Source organism: Miniopterus natalensis, chromosome 2 (genome assembly GCF_054644295.1).
Source record: "Miniopterus natalensis isolate mMinNat1 chromosome 2, mMinNat1.hap1, whole genome shotgun sequence".
Taxonomy (NCBI): domain Eukaryota; kingdom Metazoa; phylum Chordata; class Mammalia; order Chiroptera; family Miniopteridae; genus Miniopterus; species Miniopterus natalensis.
This window is the reverse complement of record NC_142082.1, coordinates 11951433-11964283: the sequence shown is the minus strand read 5'-3', so window position 1 is coordinate 11964283 and position 12851 is coordinate 11951433. Positions and strand designations below refer to the sequence as shown.

The 12851-nt window shown below is 43.6% G+C and overlaps 1 protein-coding gene across 2 annotated transcripts in view; it reads left to right on the top strand.

The window, feature by feature from the left end:
• Nucleotides 1–2515: 2515 nt before the first annotated feature.
• TUSC3 (tumor suppressor candidate 3) overlaps nt 2516–12851 on the top strand; it is an 89253-nt gene continuing 78917 nt past the window's right edge. For both annotated transcript variants that reach the window (XM_087814131.1, XM_087814130.1), the window contains exon 1: nt 2516–2692. In XM_087814131.1, coding sequence (XP_087670257.1) covers nt 2555–2692 — 138 coding nt within the window. In that variant the 5' untranslated portion in view covers nt 2516–2554. The remainder of the gene's footprint in view (nt 2693–12851) is intronic.

Here is a 12851-nt window from a genome sequence, read left to right as displayed (position 1 = left end):
GGAGCAAACATATAATCAATGTAATGGTAAACAATAATCATAACACTATCAAATATTTAGTAAGAGTGTATATACGTTGAGCTTTGTAATAATCCCCTTAGATGTTCTGTTTATTTTAATCTTTACAAGAATCCTATGAGTATTTTTTATTAGAAAATTAAGGTCATTTTGCTCAAGATGAGAAAGGACAAATGGGCTCCTGGCTTCAGTAAGCTTGGGGCTGATCTGGCTCTAACAACAGGGCTTAGCATGTCTCTGTTGAATGTAAAAGATTTCACAGAACATGAACATCAACAAGCCCACTCTGTGATGGTGACCGAGCAAGACAAAAACTATTCCCTTCCATAACCTGTCAGAGCGAAGACAAGAACAGCAGCACCATACAAACCACGCAAATGACCAAGCACCCACCTCTCCCAGATAATAAAGCGACTGCTCCTTTTTTGATCAACTTTATCTTTTTAGCTTTTGCTTTGTTCCCCTAACCTTCTGGACAAAAATTATTAAGATACCCTACCGTGGAACTTTCCCTGCGTCTGATGGCTCTCAATCCAGAGCAAAACCAGACTAGAGTAACAAAATGAGGAGAGGAAGTCATAGTCCTAAGACACTGGAGTCAGAGTAGCTTCGAAACTGAATTTGGATGGCAGCATGGATGGAGAGAACGGGGAAGACGGCAGGCAGCTCCGAGGCTCTGAAAATCGGTAGTTAGGGGGATCACGGTACCATCATTTACAAGAAAGAAATTAAGAGCAGTCTGGGAGAGGAAGGGACTGAGGATAAATTTTGATTGGGGTAAGTATACCTCAGCGAAGACGTCTAGCTGATCCAGATCATAAATTTACTGCTGGCTTCAAACAGAGAAAATTTGAGGCCATTTTTACGCGTCTCAAGGCAAAAGCGAGAAGCTATTCTTTTGGAAGTGATAACTCCTACGGGCAAAAATGCTCCCAGAAGAGTGGGAAATGAAGAGCCCGAGAGAGAGAGAAGAGAGATTTATTTGTAAGTGCTTTTTACAAAGGTGTCACAGCACAGTATATAACAGTGGCTGTGGGGCTAGCCTACCAACAGTCCAATTCCTGCTCTACTCTTTTCTAGTTGTATGACTTTGAGTTAGATCTTCTGACCTTGATTTCTTTATCTGAAAATCGTCGTAATAGGACTTCCCTCATAGGGTAGTTGTGGGGTAGGAGTTGTTAATCTGGAGTTCATGGAATTTCAGAGCATCTGTGAACCTTGAATTGAAAAAAAAAAGATTTTTTCTGTTAACCTTTCATTAAAATCTTCACTTCACTCATGAAGGCAGGCAACAAAACATGGTATTAGACGTGTGTACGGCTTCGTTTCTTGTAGAAATGACATTTCTGTTACAGTATAACGGTAGCAGAAATTTCAAAATATTTTACCGTATGTATTAAAATTGCCGTCAGATTTGCTGCTAGATTGCTTGCAGGATTTACCTACAGCCCTCACGCCTCTTGGTCAGTCTCGGTCGCCCTGGGGAGTCTGCATGTTGTGCACCGGTCCGCACGCCTCCACTGCTTTCCAGCATTTCCCAGACACCAGCGTCGGCTGGCCACCAGCCGGAAGGAGCGCCGTTTTAACTTTGACAATGGCCTTTCCTTCTCACTGATTCCTCCGGAGCCCTGTGGATTTACGCCTTTAGAAGCACTGTTTTAAGGCTGGGTCAGCAGGCTTCATCAGGCTCAGCCGCCTCAGGATCCACGCGAACGCTCGCGGCGGAGGCACAGAGGGGCGCGAGGCGGGGAACGCGCTGGCCCGCGTCAAACTTCCCACGAACGGCCTGTCGCCTTGCTCCTGGAGTGCCCAGAGCGGGGAACGGAGTCAAGTCCCGCTCCTTCGGGGCGCCCTGCACAGAGGAAAGGCGCCCCTGAAAGGGGTGCGGGCTGGCGCCTCGGTTGGGAGGCGAGGCAAAGCGGGGACGTGGCGGCGGCGATATGCCTCCAGGCGCCGGGCGCACGCCAGAGGGCTTGGAGGGCGCAGCGTGGGGGCCACAGCGGGGTCCCCGACAGTGCGTCCCTGGGAAGGGGCCCGCCGCAGGCTGGGCGGCCAGGCCCTTACTAACCCCTCAGGGCTCTCCTGCGCCATCCCGGGGGCCGGGGGTCTGCCTGGCTCCAGGGCGCACAGGCCCCGGGCAGCCCGCGTGCAGGTCGGCGGGCGGCCCACAGGCCGGGGCTCGGGAGCTGCAGCGCCGGCCCCGCAGCCGCAGCCGCGCCCCGCAGCCGCAGCCCGCAGCCGCATCCTGCAGCCCGCAGCCGCAGCCCGCATCCCGCAGCCGCCGCAGCGCCCCTCGCCACGCCCACTTCCTGCCCCTGCCGGGCCTTCGCGGGTCCCCGCGCCAGGTGAACCGGATGCGCCGTCAGCTTCCTCTCCGCGTCCTCGCCCCGCGCACGGGTCCCTGGCGGAGCGGCCGGCACCCAGCAGGGCGCAGGCGGGGCTCGCGGCGAGCGGCCGACAGGCGTAGGGGGTAGGGCGCCGCCGGGAGCTGGGCGCGCACGGTTACCGGGCGTGGAGGAGACACGGCCCTGCGGCGATGGGTGCCGGGGGCGCTCCTTCACGCCGGAGGCCGGCGGGGCGGCGGCTGCGCTACCTGCCCGCCGGCAGCTTCCCCTTTCTCCTCCTGCTGCTGCTCCTGTGCATCCAGCTCGGGGGAGGCCAGAAGAAGAAAGAGGTAGAAGCGATTCCCGGCGCCTTCCCCCGGGGCCGGGCCGGGCTGGGCCGGGCCGGGCGTGCGGCGGGCGCGTTGCTAGGCAACCGGGCGTGGGCGTGATGGCCGCGGGCGGGCGGGCGGCCTCCGGGCCGCGCAGGCTGCGGGGTGGGTGCGCCCCGGGCTCTCCCCCAAACCCGCGAAGGGTCCCCCGCCCGTGCCCCGCGGCACCTCGCCCGTCCAGGCCCCGGGCGCGCCTGACCCCGAGTGGGAGCCGGCCGTGCGTGCGCGGGTGGAAATCCTGCCGCGAGCGTGCGTGCCGGAGGCCCCGGGCTGCCGAGAAGGCCCCTTATTCTGCTTGTTTTTTTATGTTGACCTCAGTGCCTGTTGGCGCAATCTCATGTGAGGTGAGGCAAATTCATTTGCAGAGGTCGGACCCCTGGTTTCAGTCCTCGCCCGCAGACAGCGTGGATGGGCGCGTGGGTCGGAGCTGCTGCTTCTGTTATTTGTGGGTTTCCGTTCATCCGGCTTTACCTTGGATCCAGCAGGATCAGAACACTTTTTTTTTTTTTTTTTGAAATGTAAGGTTTCTAATCGTACATCGTTGTAGGAAGAGTATTTTCTTAATTTAATTCAAGATTTTTTTTTTCCTGGTGAAGATTTTTACACGTGGCTCAAAACCGAATTCGGGTTTAAAGTATTACAACAGCGTTCTTGATAGCTGGGTAGAGAGAGTGAAAAACCAGCAAAGGAGCCTGGTTCTCTTTCTACAATTTGCCTGGAGCAACTCTGAACTCAGTATTCTTCCCTTTAGCTTTTTAATTTTAACATGCAAGGGGGCCGTAAAAATTTCTTGGCGGAGTTGTGATGAGAAGGTTAGAAAGCAACCATTGTTAAAACTGTGTTTACAAATATAAATTAAAGATACGTCTTCTAGCATTTGGTATCTATATATCACATTTCAAGAGTTTTAGATTTCATAATCTTTCTTCAAGTAGGGTTTTTTTGTGAGTTACCACAGCAGATGGCAATAAAAAAAAAAACAATGACAAACTCCATGGAAATTCTGCTTTATCTCCTAGGAATATCACTGTGATCACAGCAAGTTTCAGTTGAAAGAAAAAACTAAAAAGTCTAAAAAGTGTCCATCTCCAAAGCATCGTAGCATCTCCAGTTAGGACTACTTATGTGAAAACATTTGTTAATCTAGTATAATTATAAATTATGTTAACGTCTCCATTAAAATACTTTTAAATGGAAAATTGAGAAAATTGTTGAGAATTTACAAAGGTTGTCTTCCGAAACTGCTTTTATTTCTTCTAAACAGGAGAGTCTAATACAGGCATACCTCGTTTTGTTGAGCCTCACAGTTGTAGCATTTTTTACAAATTGAAGGCAAGCCTATCCACCAGCAAAAAGTATAGGACTTGCTTTATTTCGGTAGTCTGGAACCAAATCATCAATATCTCCGAGGCATGCCTGTATTGTATGTTGGTATTGCGGAGCACACCTGTTTTATTTAAGGAAAAAGAAGAGCAAAATAACAAAAGTGACGTTTTAATACTTTACTCAGTGAACATGCATGTCTCTACAATCTTGATGAGTTCTCTGTCTGGTACTCAGTTTATAAACTGTGATCTCTTCCGATAACGTAAGAAAAACATTCTTTATTGGAAATGTTGGGAAGTGGTTGGTCACTAATGTAGTATTTTCTAGGGGTGTGCCAGGATGGTGTTGATCACATGTGGCTTCTTTCTTTGCTGCGTTTGGAACCGCATGCCCAGTATGAGACTTGAAACCATTGAACCAGAAAGCATAGCAGTTGGAATTTAATTTGCTTACTACATTACATATTACTGACATAAGTAGCAGAGTGGACTTGGCATGGATGATGTATTCCTTTGTTCTGGGAAAGCCAAATTGAAGTCTAAAGTTGACCCTGGAATGAAGAATGGACCTTAGTCCTTAGTCGCTTTTAAGGAAGTAATAGTTACCACCATAGGTTGTTGAGTCAGACAGATGGTTCAGTTATAACTTAGCCCCTAATTGTATGTCTTCAGACAAACCACTTGACTTCCCTGAATTTTAGTTTCTTTGTCTTAAAATATAGATATAATACCTACGTCTCAGGGTTGATGTTGGGGTTAAGTAAGACTATATAAAGTGCTTAGTGCAATGTCTAGAACATGATGATTAATAATTAGTAGCTATTATTTATTATATGTTCCTCATTTAAATGAAAGCATTATGTGTGATGATGAGATTCTAAAATGTGATAACATTTTTGAAAATTGATTTTTTGCTAAATAAGCTGACTTTATAATAATTATAAGCTATATAGTTACTGGAATAAATTATCTATTACTTATTTTATTATGAAACACTGGGAATTCTAAACTCTTGCATTGTTTGAGAACTTCCCAGTAGGAGATTTTGCATCATGGAAGAATTGGTGGTATATGTGGATTTTTGTTTATATGTATATATCTATTTCTTGATGAAGGTATTTTCATTCATTAAAAATAATTAGTTTTGTTATATTCTCTAAGAATAGAGTCAAGAGAAATAGTTAATAGGCGAAGAAGATTAATTAGAGATTTTTATAGTCACTTTCCTTATTTACATTGAATACAGTCATTAAAAACTAATTTTTGAATGCTCAGTCATGTTTTCATAGGACTTTGTGGGAGACTAGCCTCTTGGTGGTATATCATTTGCTCTTCTAGTATATCGTAGGTTTTCTTTATTTTGATGTCTCTATTTCTTACATCATTAATACTTATCAGCTAATCACCGTCATTTAGAATCTGTAGTGAACACTTCTGATAATATAAAAAAGAGCTCAAATTCTTTAATTATTTCCAGTGGACTTAACCATCATCAAAAGCAGCTATTATAGTCCGGCTGGGCGTGGCTCAGCGGTTGAGCATCGACTTAGGAATCAGGAGATCGTCGTTCGATTCCCGGTCAGGGCACATGCCCCGGCTGTGGGCTCGATCCCCAGTGGGGCTCGTGCAGGAGGCAGCCGATCAATGACTCTCTCATCATTTTTGCTTCTCTCTCTTTCTCTCCCTCTCCCTTCCTCTCTGTGAAATCAAAAAAGATATATTAAAAAAAAGCAGCTATTATAATAATTTATCCTGTTTTCAAGAAAATGATCAGCTACATGGATTAAGAAAGTATAAAAGTAGGTTTCTGTCCCATCTTTTTATCCCCAGACTGTGCCTCCTACAGTCACTAACACTAACTAAAGCATTTTCATACATCTATTTGCCAAACTCAGAAATTTGGGCACATTCACTTAGTCTTAAGCCTTTACTCATTTGTGACTTTTTTTTCACCACTCATTCCCCCAATCCCAGCTAAAGATACTCCCTGAGACTTCTCTGACCAGTGCTGTCTTTGAGAAGTGCTGTTTAAATATGGTTGAAATGGCCCGGCCGGCGTGGCTCAGCAGTTGAGCATTGACCTATGAACCAAGAGGTCCCTGGTTCGATTCCCCGTCAGAGCACGTGCCTGGGTTGCAGGCTCAATCCCCAGTAGGGAGCGTGCCGGAGGCAGCTGATTGATGTTTCTATCTCTCTACCCCTCTTTCTTCCTCTCTCTAAAATCAATAAAAACGTATTTAATAAATAAGATTGAAATGCCTATGTAGGGTGTAATCCAAAGTTCTCTGCATGCTTTTTAGTGCTTTTCCTGAGTGAGGCTTCCTGCAACTCTCCTGCTTTATATCTCACCACTTGTACATGCTCCTTCCAAGTGTCACCTTTGGCAGATTCCCCTTCCTCCCATTTTGGCTGGGGGACCCCTCCTCTGTGCTCCCATAGTGGCATCTCTGTGCTTGTTTCTCTAGTGCAGATGAGAGCGGGGCAGTGGGCAGTGGGCAGTGGGCAGTGGGCAGTGGGCGGGTGACTGGTGCTGAGGCTTGTTGTTGGAGATGAGGGGGATGCGGTGCTGGAAGGGTAGGTGGAAGACTGTTGATGGGGACTTCACGGAGTACTCGGAATAATGGGAGGGTGAAGGGCAGTGACCAAGAGTTCATTAGATGACAGTGTCTAAACACAGTAGATAATGTTGTTTTTAAGGTATGACTCGCAAAGGAGCGGGAGTTTTCATGTGAGGGTAGGGAACTGAGAGGGTGCTAACTCCACCCGTGCCCCTGCCTGAAAGTTGAGGATGGTTTCCATTGTCGTAGCCCTGGAGTCTGCCAGAGATCAGGGAATGCGCACGCAGTCCAGACATATATGATGTAAGGAATTAGCTGTGATTCTGAAAGTTTTGCATAAGCTTTTTCTTTGATTTGGTGATAGCATTGCAGTCTGAAAATGAGAAATAGTCAGGCAGTTGATGGTAACCTTCATTTTTTCTCATATCTTACTCTTAAGGTCTCAAACCAGTTTTCTGATGTTATGACATTTTAATGAAGCAGATATGCTTTTTCATCTTTGCAATATGTCACAGATGTGTGGAATATTGCTTCTGTTAAAATGATCTTGTAGAAATTTGGTAACATGATAAATATTATACAAATCACAGCCTTTTGTTTAGCAGTATCAGCATTGACTAAATTTCCTACAGACTGTTCCAGCTGTGGATCATTTGATGAGATACAAGCCAGCATGAATTTATAATTCATCGTTCTCTGATTAAAAATATATCAATACTGTATGATTTCTGGATATAAGCGATCAAAACCAATAACAAATAGAGGTAATTATCTACTTTTCAGTAAGCTTTCATACCTAAGAAGGAACTGGAAAAACAGCAGAAGTAACAACTAGGCAGGAGTCTGGCTTCAGAGATTTTTGGAGATACAAACTTTTCCAAGCATTTTCTGATAATTGGGGTGTCATTACAGAATTACTCTGACGTTAAGAACTGCAGTGATTTACCGACCATTGTAGTCTCATGGATTTCTTTTGAGCTGCTGTTGTTTGTAGAATGTATGTAAAATGTCCTATCTAAAATAATATTATCTCTCAGACAGTGTGGTGTTGCTAGTATTAAGATTGCTTAGCAATTTATCTTCCCATCACTCATATGCTTCTCTTAAGATGAATAATCCACTATGAGCATTAAGAAATGGGATATAAAAACAAAGATGGTTTGTATGTTGGTTTTCTATCAATGCCTAACAAATTACTGCAAATTTAGTGACTTCAAATAACACCCATTTCTTATCTCATAGTTTCTATAGGTCAGAAGCATGGCCTAGCTAGGTTTTCTATTCTGGATCTCACAAGGCTGAAAGTAAGGTGTGGCTAGGCTGTGTTCTCATTTGGATCTCTAGGTCCTCTTTCCAGCTCATTTAGGTTGTTGGCAGAATTGTTTCTGGCAGTCATAGGACCAGGTTTCTTATTTTCTTGCTGGCTATGTTCTCTTGGCTCTGAGCCACCCTCAGCCATGTGGACCCCTCCATAGGTAGTAAAACATGGTTATTTGCTTTCTTCCAGGCCAGCAGGATCATTTCTATGACACTTTACTTGCTTCGAAAATGCTGATTAGGTTAGGCCCACCCAGTATAATCTCCCTTTTGAGTAACTCAGAGTTAACTGATTAGAGATTTTACATCTGCAGATCTTTGGAATGTACGGTAACATAAGTACGGATGTATTCTCCCGTCACATTCGCAAGCTTGTCCATACTCATGGGAAGGGGATTTTATAAGGGTATTGGTCATTGGGGATTATTTTAGAATTCTACCTACTAAAGTAGGTGAGCTTACATGTTTGAGATTTGTATATATATTTAAATGGTGGCTTATAAAATCAACATAAACAGGTACAATAGTGTATAAAGCTCATCATTCTGAAATTGCATAGTACTGAGAAATAGTTATTCACAAAAACAAGTAGTTAGAAATGATAAGAATTATTTTAAACAGCTCACTCATCTTACAGCCTCAGGATACCAATTAAACTGATAAAGAAGTTTAGAAGAATAGATATTTTCTTTTTCACAAGGGAAACTAATAAAAATTAAAAAGGAATTAAGAATTTAATGGGAATGCTCCCTCCCCTTACTCATTATAGGATAAACCACTATTCTTCTATCAGATATTTACTTGAGGTTTCAAAACAGAAAAATTATTTACTTTGAATAGTAAGTCAGATGTGTTTTCATTTTTCTGGATCTTTGTGAGCCTCATAACAGTGGATCCTGTATTTCCAAAGTGCGCTTATGAATGCAATAGAGAATATTAGGAAGCTGCCCAAGTTGAGACAGCCGTATTTATTTGAGCTAACATTTCTCTGTCAGCCAAGATAAAAAATAAAAAGTGATTTCTTGTCTCTTTGAAACATTCATAGTAGCACCTTTCTTCAGCTGCCAGCAGAACGGCATTACAGAAAATAAATTACAGAACCATAAGAAAATCAGCACTATATGGCTTTATCCTATGGTGGCTTGAAAGATGCATACATCTTTCTAATAGCTACTTTTGTTTGTGTGTACACAAGGACTCTGACCATAACGCCAGCAGCTTTTAGAAGGCTACTTCTTCTGTTGCTTTCCTGCCGTGGCTTTAATATTTTTTATCAGATTTTATTATATTTTGTCTGAATTCTTTGATGGTGTGTCAGAGTCGTTTCCCACATCATTGTCTGTCTTCTGCATAGACACAAGCTAGGCTCCATCCCCAGCTTTCTCTCCGCTTGCGGAGGACCCTGGACAGAGCCCTGGGCAGTGGAATGTGCTGGAAGCCCTTAGCAGTCCCTAGCCTGGCCTGTAAAGGTTTGCCCGGCTCCTGCTGTGGCCGCCCCTCCCTGCTCAGAGGTCTCTGCCCTGATTCAGCACGGCTGCCCCATGAGGGCCTGTGGCCTGCGCCCCGAGATTTAGAAGGTGGCAAAGGAGGGGAGAGCCGCTGCCCTTCAGAAACAGGCGCAGCAGACTCGGGAGAGCACTCTTAGGTTTCCATTTGCTGTAGTGACTGATCCCAGACGCGCTGGCTTTAACCGGCGCATTTCTTATCTTAGGGTTTGGGAGAGGCAGAGTTCAAAATCAGCCTCACTGGGCTAAAAAGTCAGGGTGTGTGCAAGGCTGGCGCCTTGTGGGCGCTCTGAGGGCAGGACCCCTTTCCTTGCCCTCGGCTGCGGGCGCTGCCTCAGTTCCTCCTGATTCCTTACCTGCATCCTCTTGCCTCCCTTTTATAACACTCCCTGGTTATATTGGGCCCTCTTGGCTGATGTAGCATAATCTCCTTTCAAGATCCTTTACTCAGTCACATGTACAGGGTTTCTTTTAGCACATAAGGTAATGTGCTCCAAGTTTCTGGGGACTAGGATGTGGACATCTTGTGGGGGGGGGGGGCATTGCTGAGCCTGTCCCGCTACCCAGATGTCGCAGACCAAGGTACTTGGTGGGAGCCTTCAGGAAGCGTCAGAGCTCCGGGTGAGCTCTTGAGAATCGCCCTGCTTTGGCTCCGCACGCTGGTTGTGGGTAGCAGCTTTCCTTACCTTGGTTTTTCCTGCACCCCCAATGATCTAAGCTGCCTCTAATTTCCTGTATTAAGTACCTTCACATTTGGAATATGGAACCTTTTCTGTTTTCCTGGCTGAACCCTGACTGATGAAAGGTCTTCTTGTATGACTGGCGATGTAGAGAGTGACCCGGGATGCCATGTGTTGCACGTGGCAGAGCAGCGTCAGCCTAGGTGTGGAGGCGAGTCTCCCTTCTGTCCTGCCTTCTGCTCTGGACTGTTGTGTGGCTGTCAGTCACTAAAGTCTCGGGCTCTGTTTGGTGCTACAGTACTGTAGCCTGGTTTACTCCTCATGATGGAGATGTTAAAACTAAATACTAAAACAAATTTCATCTCCTTTTGTGTATTTAAGCACACCTGTTTTAGAGCAGTACATTTTCCTTGGACAAAATATTAGGAGTCTGTTTTCCTTGTACAAGAGGAAATAATCAAATTTAATTACATACATATGTATGAGAACCCCCACATACATGAGAGGTTCAGAGGCAGAAAGGGCAATTGACGTGTATAAGAAATTCTGAGCTAGGAATAAGGGAGGTAAGGAACCTTGGGCCTTCAGAAGGTCATTGCAGGGAGAGCACATATTCAGTAATTAGTTTGCCCTGTCTTGTAGATAGGTGAGAAGTCATTTGTGGTGATAACTCTAATCCTGGGCCAGGCTCCCAATTTAAATTCTTCTACATAGTTAAGGGGGGAGCAGAAGTTTCTCTGGAGTTGTCAGGGTCTTGTTGCCCGTAGCTCAAAATACCATTGAGATACATCTTGGGATGGCTCTGTTCTGAACCCTTGCAAAGGTTTGCTACAGAGAGTTAGTAATTTTAGTGAATGACTGTAGTTTGACCAATTGAATAATAAAGATTCCAAGGGTATATTTTAACATATTTCTCTAGGTTTTTAGAATTAAAGTTTTGTGTAAAAGAACTCCAAGTTGCTAGCCAGTATTCCCTAGGCTTAAACTAATATCACATTTATTTTCTCAGAATGAGTTTACAGAAAGGCATTTAAAAATCTAAGTATTTCTTCCCATTTTATAGCCATGTGTTCTCATTGGGAGCATATCATCTGTCTGTAATAAAGAGAGGTTTTGAAATGGAAGTCTTTTTTAAAGTTTGTTTTAAATGCATAATTGCTCACAGAAAGAATACTGTAATATATCATGTTTTAAGGAGTGCTATGTTAAAATATTTGGAACTAAAGTTACTATTCCTTATAACAGTAGTAAGTATAGGCTAATTATGTGGTACACTGTTCATAAGTTGTAACTTCAATTTTTATGTACTCTGTTACTGTGCTAATACCCTCATATATTAATTGTAGTTGCATTTCCCTATAAAATCCTGAATTTGTTGACTTAAAAAGAGACTTTGAAAGTGGGACAGATGGTGTGGGCATTGGGAGAATTTACATCAAATGAGTAGATACAGTTTTTTGGTTGGGATTGAGTATATTTTTATTCATAACTCTTTTTCTCCGTGCCCTGAATGTTTCATGAAGTAAATATCTTCTAATTATACTTAATTATCATTTAAAATAATGGAAGTTATTTTTTAATTTAACATGGTAAACTGGCCTGCAGATTGTGATGAAGGCAGTACAGTAGGTGACAGGGTTAATAGTCCAATTTAAAGCTTGGTCAGGTAGCAGTGGAAAGTAAATATTTGGTTGTGGAAGGCTAGGAGAAATTGGATTAGTTCAGCAGAAGAATTGTTGCCTGGCGTTATCAACAGGGGTAGCACAGTGGGAAGAGGTCAGAAATACAATGAAAGGTGAAATATGGAGATCAGGTAAGCACGTTGCTCAAGGTCAGAATCATGACAGTGTTGGGAGGAAGATAACTTGATAGAGATTTGCTGCTTATTTTAATGGTGGTAATTTAAGTCTCTTAGTCCAACCCAGGAATTGTCTACACTGATTTAGAAGGTCCGATGGCCCTTTAGAGACTTTGGGGCCCCAGATTTTGGGCCTGTGCTGGTAATACAGATTTGAGTCAGTAGGTAGCTGTGATAATTTTAAAACCTTTTATACAAATTAACCAAAGCAAATCTTTTGTTCTACCCAAAATATTTGACTTGCTTCTGCCTTTTGGAAGGAATTTGGTAAACCAAATCTTATTTTGGTTGATGAAAGATATTGGAAAACATTTTAAGTATGTTTAAAGCTTTGCTCTTGGCTTGTTTTCTGTTGGATTCCATTTAATTTTTCTTGGTTTTAATAGTTTAACCATCACAGATTTCACTGATTAGTGTGTGCAACTTAAGAATAAACTTACTAAGAAAAATCATTTATCAGTCTTGCAATTTATAAATAGTTGATGTATTTGTTTTTACATACTCTTGTAGTAAAAGTTTTCTTTAGCTGTAACACCTTGTATGCTGCTATTAATAGTGAAGAGTTAGATACAGCCTGGCTTCGAGAGCAGTGCAGATTGTTTGGTGATGTAATGTATTATTATAATATTCTGCTGCACTTATTAACACTGGTAATGGCTGCCTTGCCTGGATCCATGCTCTCAAGGGGGTAAGGCCAGATGGCTGTGTACAGCTGCAGGAAGATTTTCTTCTTTACTCTTACAGCTGCTGTGAATTTTTGTAACTGGTACCTGTTTAAAAATGGGATTTTTATTTATACAAGAATAAATATCCAACAGAAAGATACGGAGTTCAAGAAAGATGGTGACAGAAACAAATGCAGTGGAATAAAAATGGG